This window comes from Malaclemys terrapin, chromosome 2, assembly GCF_027887155.1.
Source record: "Malaclemys terrapin pileata isolate rMalTer1 chromosome 2, rMalTer1.hap1, whole genome shotgun sequence".
In the NCBI taxonomy this organism is placed as follows: Eukaryota; Metazoa; Chordata; order Testudines; family Emydidae; genus Malaclemys; species Malaclemys terrapin.
The window spans coordinates 83,932,056-83,949,296 of record NC_071506.1 but is presented as its reverse complement, the minus strand read 5'-3'; the positions used below and the strand labels follow the sequence as shown (position 1 = coordinate 83,949,296).

At 41.9% G+C, this 17,241-nt stretch overlaps 1 protein-coding gene across 1 annotated transcript in view; it reads right to left on the bottom strand.

The window, feature by feature from the left end:
- Positions 1 to 17,241, bottom strand: part of EMILIN2 (elastin microfibril interfacer 2) — a 61,044-nt gene continuing 43,803 nt past the window's right edge. The window contains exons 5-8 of the mRNA XM_054020595.1: positions 12,926 to 13,372; positions 11,830 to 11,868; positions 3,722 to 3,856; positions 1 to 1,747 (exon numbers count right to left, since the gene is read on the bottom strand). Of these exons, the coding sequence (XP_053876570.1) occupies positions 1,410 to 1,747; positions 3,722 to 3,856; positions 11,830 to 11,868; positions 12,926 to 13,372 (959 nt within the window). The 3' untranslated portion in view covers positions 1 to 1,409. The remainder of the gene's footprint in view (positions 1,748 to 3,721; positions 3,857 to 11,829; positions 11,869 to 12,925; positions 13,373 to 17,241) is intronic.

Here is a 17,241-nt window from a genome sequence, read left to right as displayed (position 1 = left end):
GACTATTAAAAACTTCAGTTTATAGATTTTTACAAATCTGCCACATGTTCCCACTCAGATTGCTGTTGGATTTTTTTCTAGCCACACCAAGGATCAAAATACTACCAGATTTAATGAGCTAACACATAATTTGACTGGTCACCAGTTTAATGAAGGCATGAGGAAATCTACAGTGGTGTCTAAAATGTATTTCATCTACTTAGGACAAAGGGAAGCCTATCTGGTTGGAGTACATAATGTAAAATGCACCCTTGTCTGAAAGTTTGTCACTGCTGCTACAAGTAATGTGGTTACTAAAACAAAGACTAAAGAAAATGTTCTTCAGTTTACTTTGTATATTTTCAATAGGTGAGCTTAGAGACAGCTTTGATATTCCCTGCTGTAGCTAGTTTTCCCCTGTGGTTGGTGGGTTTGTCACCTAGCATCAGGGCAAAGAATTTTTGTTTTTTCCTTAATTGTAAAACCTCTGAAAATTAGCACAGGAAAGTGTAGTTTTTGAAAGGTAGTCCAGTTCCAGTTGAATGCACCTTTTCTAACAGATCACAGTTAAGTTTCCTGTTGCTAGCTTTAGCACTCATACTGGAGGGACAGTTGAGGTTTGTTCTCGACATATTTTGTCTTAAGCTTTCAAAGCCAGGCACTATAACTCAAAGGAAGCTTCTACTCATTTTCCTTTTCCCCCTATCAGCAGAAAGTGACTCAGTTCTGCATCAAGTACTTGAGTTAGGGCCAAATTCTCCCCTTACAGGTGTTTCCAGTTGAATATGATGTGACTGATTTATTTTGCAACTGAGGGTGGAGGTTTACCCTTTGACCAGACAAACAATATCCTTTTTGCCCAGAATAACCATTGTCCGTAATTCCCTGGAGCTATTTTTCTCTTAAATGAAGGCTGCTGACTCAAAGATCACAACCCAATATCTGGGCAGAGATAAGCTCAGGCCTATGTAACCATCACTTCCTCATCTCTGCACTAGTGGAAACATGAAAGTAGCAGACCAGAGGACTAAAATTGTAGAGAACAAAAATGTAGGATTTCAAATGAGCAGGTTTGGGCTTATGGAACTGACAGTGACACAGTGGGGGGCAGGGGGAGGGAATGGAAATTGGCAAATTGTTTACTAAGGAATAATACGAGAGCAAATTAGAGAGCTACCTATGCAGACTGGGTACAAATTTACTATTTGACACACTTTCTACTCTGTAGGGCTTAGGAGAAGGAGTTTAACTGTTGTAAACATGCCTTTTACAGTGGCAGAACTTAGAAGTCTTGCGGGGGGGGGGGGGGAAGAAGGTAGAGTTAAATATGGATCATAAACCCACCACTCAAATCAAATATATAAAATGAATATATTAAAGCTTCAAATTTTATTTCTTCTGAATATCTTACCCTTCTTTTCACGAGGAACCTAGACATGAGCAATGGACGGATAGAGAAGAACTCCACTAAATGTGGAGTACATTTCATCGGAGTCTGTGTAGGCCAACTTGCCCCCAGTAACTACAATGTTTACTTCATCTCCAGCTTTTAGGTGAAGAACGAGGTGGAATGTTCCAGCACCACCACAGGTTCGTTTCCCTGATCGTGGTTTGTGATACTCAAGCAGTTCTCTTCTATAACCAGCTGTGTGGAGCTGAGCAACGCTTGCATTGGCAACAGACAGCACTGCTTCTACATACTCATCCCTTTCAGGAGCAAGGACGGCAGTGATCAGATATCGCCCTTCATAGGGAGATGTGAAGATGCCTGCAAAGACATTTAATTACTGTTTTACTGATGGAAACTCTCCAGTGCAGTAGGAATAATGACAAATTCATTTTAAAACTACAAAGTTATCCACTTGCTCATACCCAGACATCTGAATAAGCACTATAGAGGAAGGAAAATAAAGGCCCATTTGATATAGAAATCTCACCACCCTCTGCTTTGTCTGATGTGTTTCTTGGGCAGACAATAAATAGGCAGTTATTCCACAGCATGTGGAATAGCTATTCCAAATGACACCCATGTGTAGACAAGCCCTCAGGCTTTGTCTGGAGCAGGATTTCAATGTGTGGTGTTTGCTCATGTTATCTAGCCTAATATCATTACCACCACGTAAAACTCTAGTCAGCACAAAGTAATAGTTCTGTACTGTGTGCCAAAGTTGATAGAGTCAGGGGAGGAGGGGCGCTCAGCCTAAGTAGGGTGGCTCACACCCAGGCCACATCTAGCAGAAAAACGTGGAAATATAGGTTAGAAAAAAATGAGTCTGGGCATGGAGGACAGGTCTCCACCCCACAGCTGGCTGCAAAAAGGAAGGAACAGAGGATTAGATCCACAAAGGGACTTTGGCATTGTAATGTTCAGCACTGGTGGGGGCTGAGGAGTGGAGAATGGGCACGTGCAGTGCAGGTCACATATACCAAGGGAGACGAGAACTGGGAAACTAGGAGCATGATACACATGTGGGGACTTAGCTCAAGACTAGGTAAGGGTATAGTGCTGACCTTGGCAAGTTTAATTGCTTCTTAGCAAAACTAAAGTGCCTCATCTTCACTGAGTTTTTACCTCAGAATAGCGCTCACAGTTACCCTGAGCTTAAAAATACATCTGTGAAGACAAGGCCTGTGGGAATTGGCAGGTTCCCTAATATGCCAGAGGCTCATAGCCCTCAGACGAGGTGATGATGGGAAAGGAGAGAAGAATATGACCATTGAGATGAAGGACACAGCTCACTCTCATCTGAATGCCTCTTGGGGTATGCAGTGGCAGTTGCAATTGTCATGAAGCTTTCAAAATAGGAAGGCAGGCAAGGGAATGCCTCAGCCACTCCTGGGGCAAAGGGGACTCTAAATTCCTCCTTCACCCACTTCTCCCCCATCTGGGATAAAGGCTCTGGAATTCGCCATCAGCCTCTTGTCACAAGGAGTGTACAGAGCCCTGCCTCCACTGGTACCTGCACTTCTCACAGCCCCTCAGTTTCCACGTTCCTATAACCCTCCAACAGTACCTACATCTGGAAGAGCCAGGAATTAGTGGCTGAGGAGCTGCTACCAGTGCCCAGGGAACTCCATCATATGTCCCCAAAGGGTCCTTCAGTCATGTTCCCCTCACAACCATCAATTTCTCAAACAACAAGGGAAATTCATTAACCATAAACATTGTTAAAGGGGAAATAAGGTTGCTAAGCAGGGCCTTGTACCCTTCCAGAATATGGTACCCAGAAACACATCTCTAAGAGAGAGAAAACCAGGAAATGTAGAATTACAGTCATGCCTCCCCTACCCTTAACTCTGCTCCCTCCCCTAATCACTGCTGTGAGGAATCATGGAGATTGCAGAGATGGCAAGGGTGGGGGCTGTGATGTGTGTGTGTGGGGGGGGTCATGACCATAATGCAGCATTTCCTGGTTTTCTAGTATTTGTGTTTTGGTTTTATTTTCTGCTGCCAACTTCCACGTTCTGGAAGGATACAAGGCTCTGCTAAGCAACCTGAATTCCCTGTAACAAAGTCTTTTTGTGAATGCATAGATATTTGCACTTAAAGGCTGGGTCATCCTCCAGTGCGTGACAGGTAGTTTTAACCAAGATGTGTCTGATTTATACCACAGAACTATGTATTTTGTTTCTCCAGTGCAAGCACCCTGGCAACATTCAAGATAATGTAATAATGTCTCTATCCCATGATATTGCCCAGCCGGCTTCCTAGCTCCCCTGTATGTCCCTTTTTGGCTGTTACCTGTGTTAGGATTATAATAGTCTCCATCATTCACAAGCACTTTGTTAAAATGGACCACGCCTGCATCACTGGGGAAAGGCTTCTGAGTAAGACCAGCCGAAAAAGACACCAGAGAGGTGGCAGCAGCAGTAGGTCCTAGAATGGGGAAGAGAACAGAATCCAGAGACAATCAGAATAAAGATGTTGCCTTTTACTCTTGGTGCTTATAGTAGAGTTTGTTTGTGGTCTTGCACACACATTGTTTTCTGTTAATCTGGAGAGGCTGGCCTGAGTGCCACTGGGTCATTTTCCAATTGTCTCACCACAAAATGATTGAGCCACAATGTTTCCTCCCATAACACAACCTACCCGAGAGCAGCAGAGGAGCTTGGCAACTGAGTTCACCTACCGGGGTTTTCTTTAACACATGCTCCTCTTGAGAAGGCGAGAAGGGTATGCAGGAGGAATGGCCTACAATGCCATGAGAGTGTTGCCAGACTTCATTAGGGCCAAGATTTCAGCCCAGGTGTTTCATGCTGCTTTCTGAGCTCCCTTCTTCAGGAGCCATGCTGCTACGGGCTGCTCCTGCCTGGATAATCGCTGCCAACTGTGCACCATACGCTTCCTGAACTGGAGTTTTCTCATCTCCATCCTTCTGCCCGAGTCCCTCAGCTTTGCCTGGTTCATCTTCCTAGCTGATATCCTTATTCACTTCTCCAATCAGTGATAATGCCCTGCTCCTTTGCATGGTTTGAGCTTCCCAGGAGATCATTCTCCACTACTGGACCAGTGCAACAGCACTCAAAGACTATCTCTGGTCTTGTTTCTCTTAGACACCCTGCACTAATGCTCTTTGGATTAACATTCCTATCTTTACAAAGATCTTACAGCTGAAATTGCTTCAGATTTTCATATTTCCCTAGTACAGCATCTATTTAGAGTTTTAACTACACGGTACAAAAGAGAAATAGGAAAAGAAGACAACTGAGTTTTTTAGTAGGTAGGGAGTGGAAGAAGGTAGGAAGAGAGAGTGGGAAAGAAAGCACTGGCAGCGAATCACACCCAGACCTAATACCTTTCAAGTCACTGGGAGGGATAGCTCAGTGGTTTGAGCATTGGCCTACTAAACCCAGGGTTGTGAGTTCAATCCTTGAGGGGGCCACTTAGGGATCTGGGGCAAAAATCTATCTGGGAATTGGTCCTGCTTTGAGCAGGGGGTTGGACTAGATGACCTCCTGAGGTCCCTTCCAACCTTGATATTCTACGATTCTAAGTCTGTCAGTGGCCTCACAGCAGCATTTGGAGAGGTGGAACATGACCTCTCCACCGTACGCCATTACCTACCAATTCTTTTCTTCCCCACAAGATTAAAGTTAATTTCTCTGTCTGACTTTCCAGTTTGAAAACTCAAGATCTCAAATAAAAGCATGTTGCATTGTGGAACTACAAAAATAGAAAGAAAAGCATAAATAAAAATGCAGGCAGTACAGTTTGTTAGCCAGGGTTCTCATATGCAAGAAAGTCCTTCAGTCAGTTTCAGAGTGATGTGCAAGTTAACGTTCCTTATGCGCCTGTCAATTCAATTAGACTCCCATAGGGCTAATTACACCTACTTATTTGGAAATGAGTGTGTATAAGGGAATCTAAGTTGATGTAATTTGTATGCTGAGGAGTCATAAGAAAGTGGAGTTAAAATATTGGGGTGACCTACTTTAGCTTACATCTACTTACACCTGTCTTCTACCTGCAGCTCTTGCTGCACTCTTCTCTTCTGGCTTTTTAGCATATAAGTTACAATAACTTCTGACTCCTCAAGACTCAATGGGCTGTATTCAGAGATGAAATAAAACCCCACAACCAATTCCCTCTCCCTTCCCCCACGGAAAAGATAAGAGAAAGAATCATGGTGGCGGGTGGAGCCTTCCTTCGGGAAGCCTAGCTGCCTGCCCCCACCTTTCCACTCCTCCGCAGCTGGAGGAGCCCCGGCTCACCCGGAGCCCTGCCCCCCATGTGATCAGCCCAAGCTGCCCCAGCTCCGCCTCCCCTCCTGAGACCCCAAGCCACCCTGTGGGAAGAGCTCTTGTCTCTTCCTGAAGAACCTGAGCTTTTAATAATAATAATAAATAATAATAAGCAAAAACTTCCCAAGTGCAAACCGCCAAAACCCACAACCGGGCGTCCGCTGCCACCGGCTTAACCTCCCTTGGTTTATTATACCCGCTGCCCATAGAAAGCATGAACCACATGTGACAGATGTTTATCAAACTGCTTAATGCATTGGAAGGCACTCAGATACTACAGTGATGAGGATAGTATAAGAACATGTATAGAACAGTATAGAAAAGGAAGCATAAGTTTGTAAGTTACATGTCAGTCAGTGTGTGAGAGTCTGTCTGAGTCTATGGAAGTGTAACTTACTCCTTTTCAGATGGTGGGTCCTGGAAGGATGAAGTTACATATCATAGACTCTCTTAGAGTCACCTCTGAAATTGCCCTTAAGTAAGTCTAGGGGCTTGTCTACATGGCATGGCAAAGAGTGCCAGAGGGGTGTTATATTAATGTGAGCTAGGTATCTTTTGGATTGCGCCAGTAGGGTCTACCCAGGGCAGTTAGAGCACAGCATGTTAGTGTGCTTTACAAATCACACTGCTCTACTGCACTTTGCTGGTGCCATGCAGACAAGTCATAAATAGTTGGGAAATCAGGTGAAAGCAGTGTAGCTCCTCTCAATGAATGAAGATATATTGATTTACATCAACTAAAGGTCTGGCCCTGAGGTGGTGGGGTTTGTTTGTAAGTAACACTTGCCATTGAAGTCTGGCCCCCCAAAACACTCTCTCTGCTTAGTTTAATTATGTTTCTCCCCTGGGTCTGTTAGTAACATTGCCCGCCCCCACCCCCACCCCCCATCCTTTATGTTCTTCCAAATCCCACCTTTGAGTTCAAGGGGACAGAATGCACACTGTCATCTACTTATTAGTCTCCTTAAATACTCATGCCCCCTACCCAATTCCTCTTCAAATATCACATACCTAGGCGTCAGCAATTCTTAAAACAACATAGTTGCAACAAGCTTTTGTGATTTGAGCTCTTCCTTTGAGCCTAACAAGTAAACACCAGCAGTAAACAGCTAATGGTGCAAAGGAAAATACAGGGAAATTATTTACCTCAGATAGGTTCACAGATTTAATACAAATGAATACAAACCAGAGTATTGTCACCATCAGTGGTGAAAAGAAAAAGTTCTAAAGTGTTGGACAAAAACCAGACACTGTCATAGAATTTAAGTCAAGAAAAGACCACTAGTTCATCTAGTCTGCCTTCTGTATATCACATGCTACCACCACTTAGCACCCGCACACTAAACCCAACCACCAACATTAAACCAAAGTATTGCAGCCCATGGGGGACTAGACTATTATGTGCCATAAGCAGAGAACAGGAAAGACTAAGGTGCACCAGTGCCCAAGGCCCCTGCAGTGGCAGGGAATTGATTAAATGAGATATATCCGGATAATCCCACCAAAGGACCCAAACTCCATGCTGCAGAAAAATAAAACATTGGATTTTACTTTCCAATCCATAATCAGAAAGAATGGCAGGTTAGTTTTTATGTTCAATACATTCTCTCTTCAGAGCACAGACCATGTCTTATGTGTTTGTATAGTGCTGAGCACAATAGAGCCCTGATTCAAACTGGGACTTCTGGACACTATGACAATATAAATATTTAATAATAATTATTAATAAATGTCATAGACTTATACCAAAGATATCCTAAAACCTGCCACTCAAGACAACCTGGAGAAATTCATGATAGCTAGGTATTAGACAAGTCTGAACAATTCAGAATCAAACTAATGTTACATACAGAAATATCTGAATGTTTTATTTATATACTTCGAAGGATAGAAGGTGTTCACGATCAATGGTGTCCACTGGCTCAGCTGTATCCAATACTGCACTTTGGATACAGTTTCTTTTTAAAGGAACTGTCAGGTTTCAGTGAAACCCTAGTATGAGTATGCAATCTTCACAAACTGCGTTAATGGAAGCATGAGAGGAAATAGTTAAGGCACAGGACTGTGAGTCAGAAGATCCAAGTCCTGTTCTTGGCTCAGTCCTTGACTTGCTGTGTGACTTAGGGCTCTTACAAGCTCTTTCTCATCATTTCCCAATCCTATTTGTCATGGCCTGTGTCTGAAATTTTCTCAGCCCCCAATGAGCAAAGAAAATGGCTCCGGACTCCATAAAATTCTAGTGTGTCATTTTTATCTGCTGCTGCTATTTCTGTCAGCAATGATTTAACTAAATTTGTTCTGTATAGAGAGAGCTTAGGAGGATCCACTTTGATCCTATCATTTAATCTTTCTTTGTTTCAGTTCCCTTGCCTGTAAAATACAGCTAACATTTACTTCCTTACCTCATAAGTGAACTGTAAGATTTAATTAATTAACATCTGTAAAATGCTTGAAAAGCTTTGCATAAGAAGTGATATGCAAGTGCAAAGCATTATTTTCTTGGATTTTTTTTTAATTTTTATTGAACTACAGGTGAACTTGAGCCGTTAGTTGTGTGTCAATGGATATTCTTGAACTTGAAGAGGTTAGATGAAATTCTATGATACAGAAAATACAGAAATTATTACCCAAGAAGAGGCTCAGACCAGTCCAGCGGACTGGAGCAGAGCCATCAACTTGGCACTTATAACACTTTCAACACCGTAGAAACTATACGGGAGGAGAAGTTAAAAGAGTGCTGGGTGGGATGGTCTAGTAATCTAAGTCTCAGGCTTGAAAAACCTATTATTCTGGGAAGCACACATTCAAGTACAAGAAGGGCCAGCTCAGCCCTATGTTCTGTTGAAATATTAATGCTGTACATAAAATTGACTGGATGTGGGTCTTTGGATGAGAAATTAAAAATGAGGGACCTGCTCTGCATGGATGTTAAAGATTTGATGACACCTTGGAGCAGGGGGTCTCAAACTTCATTGGGTCACAACCCCCTTCTGACAACAAATTTACTACATGACCCCAGGAGGGGGAAACGAAGCCTGAGCCTGCCCGAGCCCCACTGCCCTGGGTGTGTGTGGGGGGCCCCCCGCAAAGCCGAAGCCCCACCACCCTGGGTGTGCGGGAGCCAAAGCCCAAGCCCCAGGTCTTCTTCAGCCTCAGGCAGGGAGCCTGTACCCTGAGCCCCACCACCCATGGCTGAAGCCCTCAGGCTTTGACCCCAGGTGGTGGGGCTCGGGCCCTGGCTCTGGCATTTGGCCCCAACAAGTCTAAAGTCAGCCCTGGCAGCCTCATTAAAACGGGGTTGCGACCCACTTTGGGGTCCCGACCCACTGTTTGAGAACCACTGCCTTGGAGTGGTTCCAAGGCAGTGGTTAGCTTGCACCACTGTCTTTAACCAAAATGTCTCCTTCCCCAGCTGTTGTGTAGGGGGCTAATTGCTATAATCTGGCCCAGAGGTGGCTGCCTTTCAGTGATGTTTGTATGTGTACGCTGCAGTACTAACAACCAGAGCGCATCCTCAGCTGTTATAAACTAGCATAGCTCCACTAACATCAGCTGAGGATCTACACCAAGGCATTTATATCATGTTCATCACTGTGTTATATGAGTGCATCTGATATCGGAGTTTGTGAGGCACTTTGAGATGGAAGCGGTTACATATTGAGTGTGTATATATAATGTAAATAATACAATTATTTTCAGTTTCATAGTCTAGGGCAATTAAGAAAAAGTGAAGAGATTTAGCAAAGAAAATCTCTTTGCTAAATCTACCTCTCTAGTTGGGAGATAGATCTACTTGGGTGGTGTCTATTTCCTTTAATATATTTCCTGAGTGCAAATAATGGCTGCCACAATAAAACGTTATTTATGTATCTCAACATCTTTAACATTTAAAGCATATTATACTGTTATGTTTCATACAATTTAACCATAAGCCAGTGAAAACACTGTTGTCTATAAAATGCAAATACCGGTACCAAGGGAAAAACCACTGTGAGACTATGATCTTAATATATAAGTCTAGACGTTTATCATGGCTTTTGTTCACACCAATACTTTTTTCCTTTAAACTTCTTATCCCTTTCCAGAACCCTAACCTATTGCTTATTGTGTCCACCCCACACTTCCCAAATACAAGTTTCTAATCAGTTAGTTTTAATCTCAAGATTGTAGCATGAACTCTTAAAATTGTCTTCATGTCAATTCCCAGACCAATTCGTCATGCCTTGTCTGCAGTTTTCTTAGCCCCAGCAAACTAAGTCCTAAGGAAGTGTCTTCAGAGGCCATAAAATTCTAATGTTTCATTTTTATCTGTTGCTGACATTTCTTCAAACAAGAATTGGATTAAATCATTCTCTGTGAAGAGAGTGTAGGAGGATCCACTTTGATCCAGGATAACAATATTCATTGCTTAGATATAAAAAGGGCTAAACTAAGAGATTTTTTTAAAGGTTATAGGGTAGTCAGATCACCTAGCAAACTAATATTTGGGCTAATTAAACTATAGTTCTGTTCATTTATTGAAAGGTTTACACTTTCTGTAATCCAAATGTATTGGTGTATAGTGATGTACAGAAACTACAACAGTTCAAATAAACTAAACTAGTTCATTTAAGTAAACACTCCGACATAGTGCTTGGAACCCAGACATGCAGCAATGAAAACCTGTAAGTTAAAATGAGTCTAAACAAAAGTGAAATTGGTTTCATTGACTTTCATTGCCCAAGAAGAGAGATAGAAATAAAAGTGAACAAAGTGCATAAACAATGAAAAGTAAATTGGATTTTTTTATTAATCTAAAGTATTCTTGGTAAAATAGGTAAGCAATGTGCTTGTTTAAGATAGGATAATTGAGTCAACAATAGTGTTGCAAACTGAGGTTTGTGATATTGGGGTTTTTTCTTAAAACTCCAGCTTCTAGAATCATATGATTATGTAAGAATCTAAGTTTTCATTTGAAAAGAAAAATATAAATTATTATCCCTGATGGTTGCAGAAAAAAGTATGAACCCTTCAAGGTTCAAAAAACAGAATAAAAAGAACCCCCAAATTTATTAGTTTTTTAAATCTGATTTTTAGCATCTTCATGAAAAGAGTGTTATGGTTTTTTGGGGCTTGACTCATTATTTTTGAACACTTGGAGTTGGCAGGACAGTGTTAGAGTCCCTGTAAACTTAAGGCTAAATCCTGAAAATGACCCATAACTTTCAGTTAGTTCTCTCAGTAGTGACCTTTCAGGCACTGAAAGAAAAAAATTAAATATATATTAAGTGCCACTTTCTCCATTACTTTCTCATACTCCATGTGCCCTGAACATCCTCTCAGCCAGGACAGGACTGCTAGTGTGAAAAAAAAAAAGGGGAGAAGAGATCATCCCTGGTGGTTGTCCCTTTCCAGTATAAAGAGATCAGAACTGTGCCTGTGCCCTAAAAGCATCCACATTCTTGCTCTTCAGTTTCACCCTACTAGAATTTTCTATTTATGAAATAAGTGAATAGTTGTTCAAAGAATTCCTAGGTAACAACTGGATTACCTTGTGAGTCTGTAGAAGGCGGAGAAGATTTTGGATACCCTACAAAACAGAAGAAGTTATGTTACACAGTGAATAAGGCTAGGTCTACACTACCCGCCTGAATCGGCGGGTAGAAATCGATCTCTCGGGGATCGAATTATCACGTCTCGTCGGGACGCGACAATCGATCCCCGAATCGACGCTCTTACTCCACCAGCGGAGGTGGGAGTAAGCGCCATCAACAGGCTAAATCCTGAAAATGACCCATAACTTTCAGTTAGTTCTCTCAGTAGTGACCTTTCAGGCACTGAAAGAAAAAAATTAAATATATATTAAGTGCCACTTTCTCCATTACTTTCTCATACTCCATGTGCCCTGAACATCCTCTCAGCCAGGACAGGACTGCTAGTGTGAAAAAAAAAAAGGGGAGAAGAGATCATCCCTGGTGGTTGTCCCTTTCCAGTATAAAGAGATCAGAACTGTGCCTGTGCCCTAAAAGCATCCACATTCTTGCTCTTCAGTTTCACCCTACTAGAATTTTCTATTTATGAAATAAGTGAATAGTTGTTCAAAGAATTCCTAGGTAACAACTGGATTACCTTGTGAGTCTGTAGAAGGCGGAGAAGATTTTGGATACCCTACAAAACAGAAGAAGTTATGTTACACAGTGAATAAGGCTAGGTCTACACTACCCGCCTGAATCGGCGGGTAGAAATCGATCTCTCGGGGATCGAATTATCACATCTCGTCGGGACGCGACAATCGATCCCCGAATCGACGCTCTTACTCCACCAGCGGAGGTGGGAGTAAGCGCCATCAACAGGGAGCCGCGGAGGTCGATTTTGCCACGGTCCTCACCGCGGGGTAAGTCGGCTCCGATACGTTGAATTCACCTACGCTATTCGCGTATCTTAAATCGACCCCCCCGTAGTGAAGACCTGCCCTAAGAGTACAACATAGTCTAAATATCACAACAGTTTACCAACATTTTCTTTTCTTTTTATGAAATAGTAACTCATTTCAACAAGTGCATAGTATCAGATGGCAGAAACTCATACCACTAAGACTGTTAAAAACCAGTAGCAGCCATAGCAAAGGGGACCACATTCCCCATTACAGTGCATCGGCTCTGTTGTGTGTACTGTGGCAAAACAGGTTATTTTAAGATACCCTAGTGGTACATAGTTTCACAACTGAGGACTACACAGCAATTGTACTGAGATTATGCTTGATGCAGCTTTGGCCAGGGAGGCGAAGCTGGCTTGAGGCCTTCTTTATGTCTCCTCTGGTCCTGTGTCCAGCTGCAGCCAAAATAGACATCATGCAAATTAAATTAGCCAAAGGCTGTTCTAATATAACAGCTCTAACATATGCCAGTTAAGCATCATTTCATATCCTGCAGGGGACTGGCAACGTGCATCACACTCCAGTTCTGCCACCTTCTATTCCCGTAGCCAGCCCCAATATGCCCCCTGCACCTAGGGCAGCTTTAATGTCACTCTGTGTGGAGAGTAACAAACTCACTGCTGGAATCTGACAGCTCAGCTTGTCTTACTTATTGATGAAAGACCCCGCTAGTCTATAATCTTAGCAAAGCTATGTGTTCTATACTTAACATAACATAAGTCCAGTAACACTGGCTTTGGGGTCAAATATTATAAAGTGATCACTTGGATAACATTTCAGTTTTCTCACCTGGTGCTCCTGCATATCCTTCAGCTATGGGCATGGTATACTGACCATCTATGCCTTTAGGCCGTCCACTTCTTGACATTACAACTGTGCCAGGAGGACCAGCCTGTCCAGACTCCATAATGATCCCAGTTGATCCAGGCAAAAGTGGTAAAGTGGCTGAACCTGGTAATGATGGTTGTAGGGGAGTTCTTGGTTGTGATGGCTGAAGAGGGGCTCCTTGCCGTGGTGGTTGTATTACTATTCTTGGCTGTGATGGCTGCAGTGGTGTTCTTGGCTGTGACGGTTGCAGTGGTGTTCTTGGCTGTGGTGGCTGCAGTGGTGTTCTCGGCTCTGGTGAGTGTAGAGATGTTCCTGGTTGTAGTGGCTGTAGTGGTGTTCTTGGCTGTGATGGCTGCAGGGGAGTTCTTTCTTGTGGTATCCCCAGTGGTACTCTTGGTTGATTTTCAGCTAAATATTTGTAGAAAGAGAAAAGTAAAATATTATCCATCTGAGAAAATTCATAAAACTCATTACATCTATACTTCTGTAAAACAAACACTTTTAATTAAACTGCAAGTTTCCTTTCTGAAGATGGAATAATAAAAAAAATCAACATTCTTCTGTTTTAAAAACTTTATGACACTGAAGGCAGATCCAGGGTCACAGTTTACTGAACAATTTTTAATTGTTTGGAAGGGTCTTTGTTAAAGGACTTTTCCAGTAGGATAGCCAGTGTAGTGTATGATATCAGTGCCATATAGCATTGATAATAGTGATAAGAGTTGTGTAGCTGTTCTATTTCAAATCCCTTTTGATAGCGTTTACAACATATTTGTAAAAAATTTAGTCCTAACCGAATCTTAGAAATGTAATGTCTTCCTGAAAGTGAATGTATATTATTTGCACGGGGGGTTAATATTTATACAGATTTAAAAGATAAGAAGGTTACTAAAAAGTTTCTTTGACCAAAGGACCTTACTCGCAATCCTTGCTCGCCGTCAAAAACCTGCCTTGTTCATTTTAAGCAGTTTCATCTCTATTTAAATTAACCATCGAAGAGAACTAACATAATTTATACAAGTTTCACACTTGTCTAAATCTATTGACTTCCGTAAAATTAGGCCTGATTTACACTGGTGTCGGTGAGATCAGAATGAGGCCCATGAATGACACAATGTATGGCAATGTTGAGCTTCCATTTCCTTCTCTTTTTAACTTTGTTATACAAAAATCACTAACATCTGAAAAGCAAGGACATTCAACATTAATAATAATAATTAATTGCCCCTTAACACTGCTCATTGGGTAACATTTTCAAAAGGTCCTAAATCATTTATGAGCCTAAGACTCACTGAAAGTCCTTGAGTTTCATGCTCCTTGGTCTCTTAGGGTTTGGGGTATGTCTATACTACAATTAAAAACCCGCAACTGGTCCATGCTAGCTCACTGGAGCTATTTAACTGCGGTGTAGACGTTTGGGCTTCGGCTGGAGCCAGGGCTCTAGGACCCTGCAAGGTAGGAGAGTTCCAGAGCTCAGACTGCAACCTGAGCCCAAACGTCTAGACCTCTATTAAACAGCTCCTTAGCTTGAGCCCCGTGAGTCTGAATCAGCTGGCACAGGCCAGCCCTGGGTGGTTAACTGCAGTATAGACATTCCCCTAGGTGCTTTTGGAAATTTTACCTATTGCGCCTAAGTTGTACAGTATATATGACACCTAATATTATGCAACGAAGGTGAAATTCAATCCAGTGCAGATGTTGGCAGGATGGTATGATATGTACCTGGCTGTTTTTTTAATATAGGAACATGTGAACACTGCAAGGCAAAAGTATATCATTATATTGACTGGCTACAGTGGTAATTACAATGGATATACTGTGTGGGTGAAATGTAAACATTTTGTCTAAATACATTGGAGATCGCAAATGTATAGACTCCAGCTGTTCGAATCACTCACAAGGCCTTTTACATTGAAGGGAAAAAAAGTAGTATCTACCACAAATTCGAACTCGGGTGAACATAATGAAGAGGTGTAGGGTAGTAATAATTTTAGTTTATTAATGTGTTTGTAGTACTGACTGAGGCTTTGTCTACACTACGGGGTCAAGTTGACCTAAATCACGCTTGTAGCTGGAGTCAACCTAGCTTAGGTAGACTTACTGCCGTGTCTACACTGCGCTGTGTTGACAGGAGACACTCTCCCGTCGACTTACCTTAATCCTCTCATTCTGATGGAGTACTGCAGTTGACTGGAGAGCTCTCTGAGGTCAATTTAGCTGGTCTTCTCTAGACCTGCTAAATTGACCTCCCCTTCATTGATCGCAGCAGCGTTGATCCCTGGTAAGTGTAGACATGGCCTTAGTGTTGGTTATTGTTTGCTATTTGTGGTGATCTTCATTTGAATAGTGAGGCAAGTGTACCGCCATGGTTTAGGCCAGGGTGGAAAATGGGAAGAGTTTGTGACAGCGTGTGATCAAATCCTAATTACACACTGAGATATGCTGCCTGTAGTCCTGTGTCTCTGATAAATATAACACTTGTGAATTCTAGCGTTTTAGGACTGTTTTGGTAAGAACTTTGCCTTGCAAATGTGACATTTAATTGAAGATGATAGTAATGAAAAATCCTGCATTTTCACTCTTATCTTGGGTGGTTTGTTTCTTGTTCTCCATCTCAAAAAAGTAAATTACTCATGGCCTTACACTCTTCTGGAAGGTTCATCTAAAAAAATTCCATGTTCTCATAGTACCTGCATCATGTGATAGCTCCCGATTAAAAAAATCTCCCTGGCCCTTCCTGGTTGAGTTTTATAGAATGATACTAATGTGTTGTAATGAGAGGGGAAAGTTAAAGAATCAGGCACCACAAAGTTTTGCTGAAAGTTACCTAGGTAATTCTATACACAGGATACAAGATTAAACAATGCAATATACACTTTTTACTGATTCATATTATAATTTTTTTTGCTTTCATCGTGACATTAAAATACTGTGAAGTTATACTTTAAAGACTTTTGTAAGGGCAAAGGTGACTGCAAGTGTTTAATTTATTCCTAACTGAATAACACCTGTGCTTGATTTTTAACCTAATGAGGCAGTCTCTAATCTCAGTAACATGGGTTTAAATCTGAAGTCCATTGAGATCAGTAGAGTTACTTCAGATCTGCACTGATATCACTGACAACACAAACTGGCTTGGTATTCTTATTTCTTGCCTTCATATATTTTTCACTTCTTTACCTTCTCTCATCAGTTTAGTTAAGCTCGCTTTAGGCCTCCAGCCTTGGACAGGGGCATGCAGAATGAATTTGCATGTCTGACTAGTTTCCCCTCCCCCAAGCTCTTACAACTTAAACCAAAAGCCTTAATACTTTTCTAACAATGTTTGGCCTGGTTCTTTGTGTTTAGTGTTGCCATAACTATAAAGGGAAGGGTAACAGCCCTCCTGTGTACAATACTATAAAATCCCTCTTGGCCAGAGACTCCAAAATCCTTTTACCTGTAAAGGGTTAAGAAGCTCAGGTAACCTGGCTGACACCTGACCCAAAGGACCAATAAGGGGACAAGATACTTTCAAATCAAGATACTTTCAAGACTTTTGTTCGTGCTCTTTGTTTTGGGGGTTGTTCGCTCTTGGGACTAAGAGGGACCAGACATCAATCCATACTCTCCAAATCTTTCTGAACAAGTCTCTCATATTTCAAACTTGTAAGTAACAGCTAGGCAAGGCGTGTTAGGTTTATCTTTGTTTTCTCAACTTGTAAATGTTCCTTTTGCTAGAATGTTTGCTGTAGCTTTGAACTTAAGGCTAGAGGGGGTTCCTCTGGGTTCTTTGAATCTGATTACCCTGTAAAGTTATTTTCCATCCTGATTTTACAGAGATGATTTTTACCTTTTCTTTAATTAAAAGCCTTCTTTTTAAGAACCTGATTGATTTTTTCTTGTTTTAAGATCCAAGGGGTTGGATCTGGACTCACCAGGAACTGGTGGGGGAAAGGAGGGGGGATGGTTAAATTCTCCTTGTGTTAAGATCCAAAGGTTTGGATCGGTGTTCACCAGGAAATTGGTGAAGAAGTCTCTCAAGGCTACCCAGGGAAGGGAATTAGCACTTGGGAGTGGTGGCAGCAAAACCAGATCTAAGCTGGTAGTTAAGCTTAGAAGTTTTCATGCAGGTCCCCCACATCTGTACAGATGTTCAGAGTGGGGAAGGAACCTTGACAAGTGTGCATATCCATATATTTGAAAATATCCAGATATACCGACTCCATTTTGGAAAAAAATCATATGCCAACCATCCAAAGTGTGCATTAGTTGAGAGGCATCGCTTTTACAGTTCT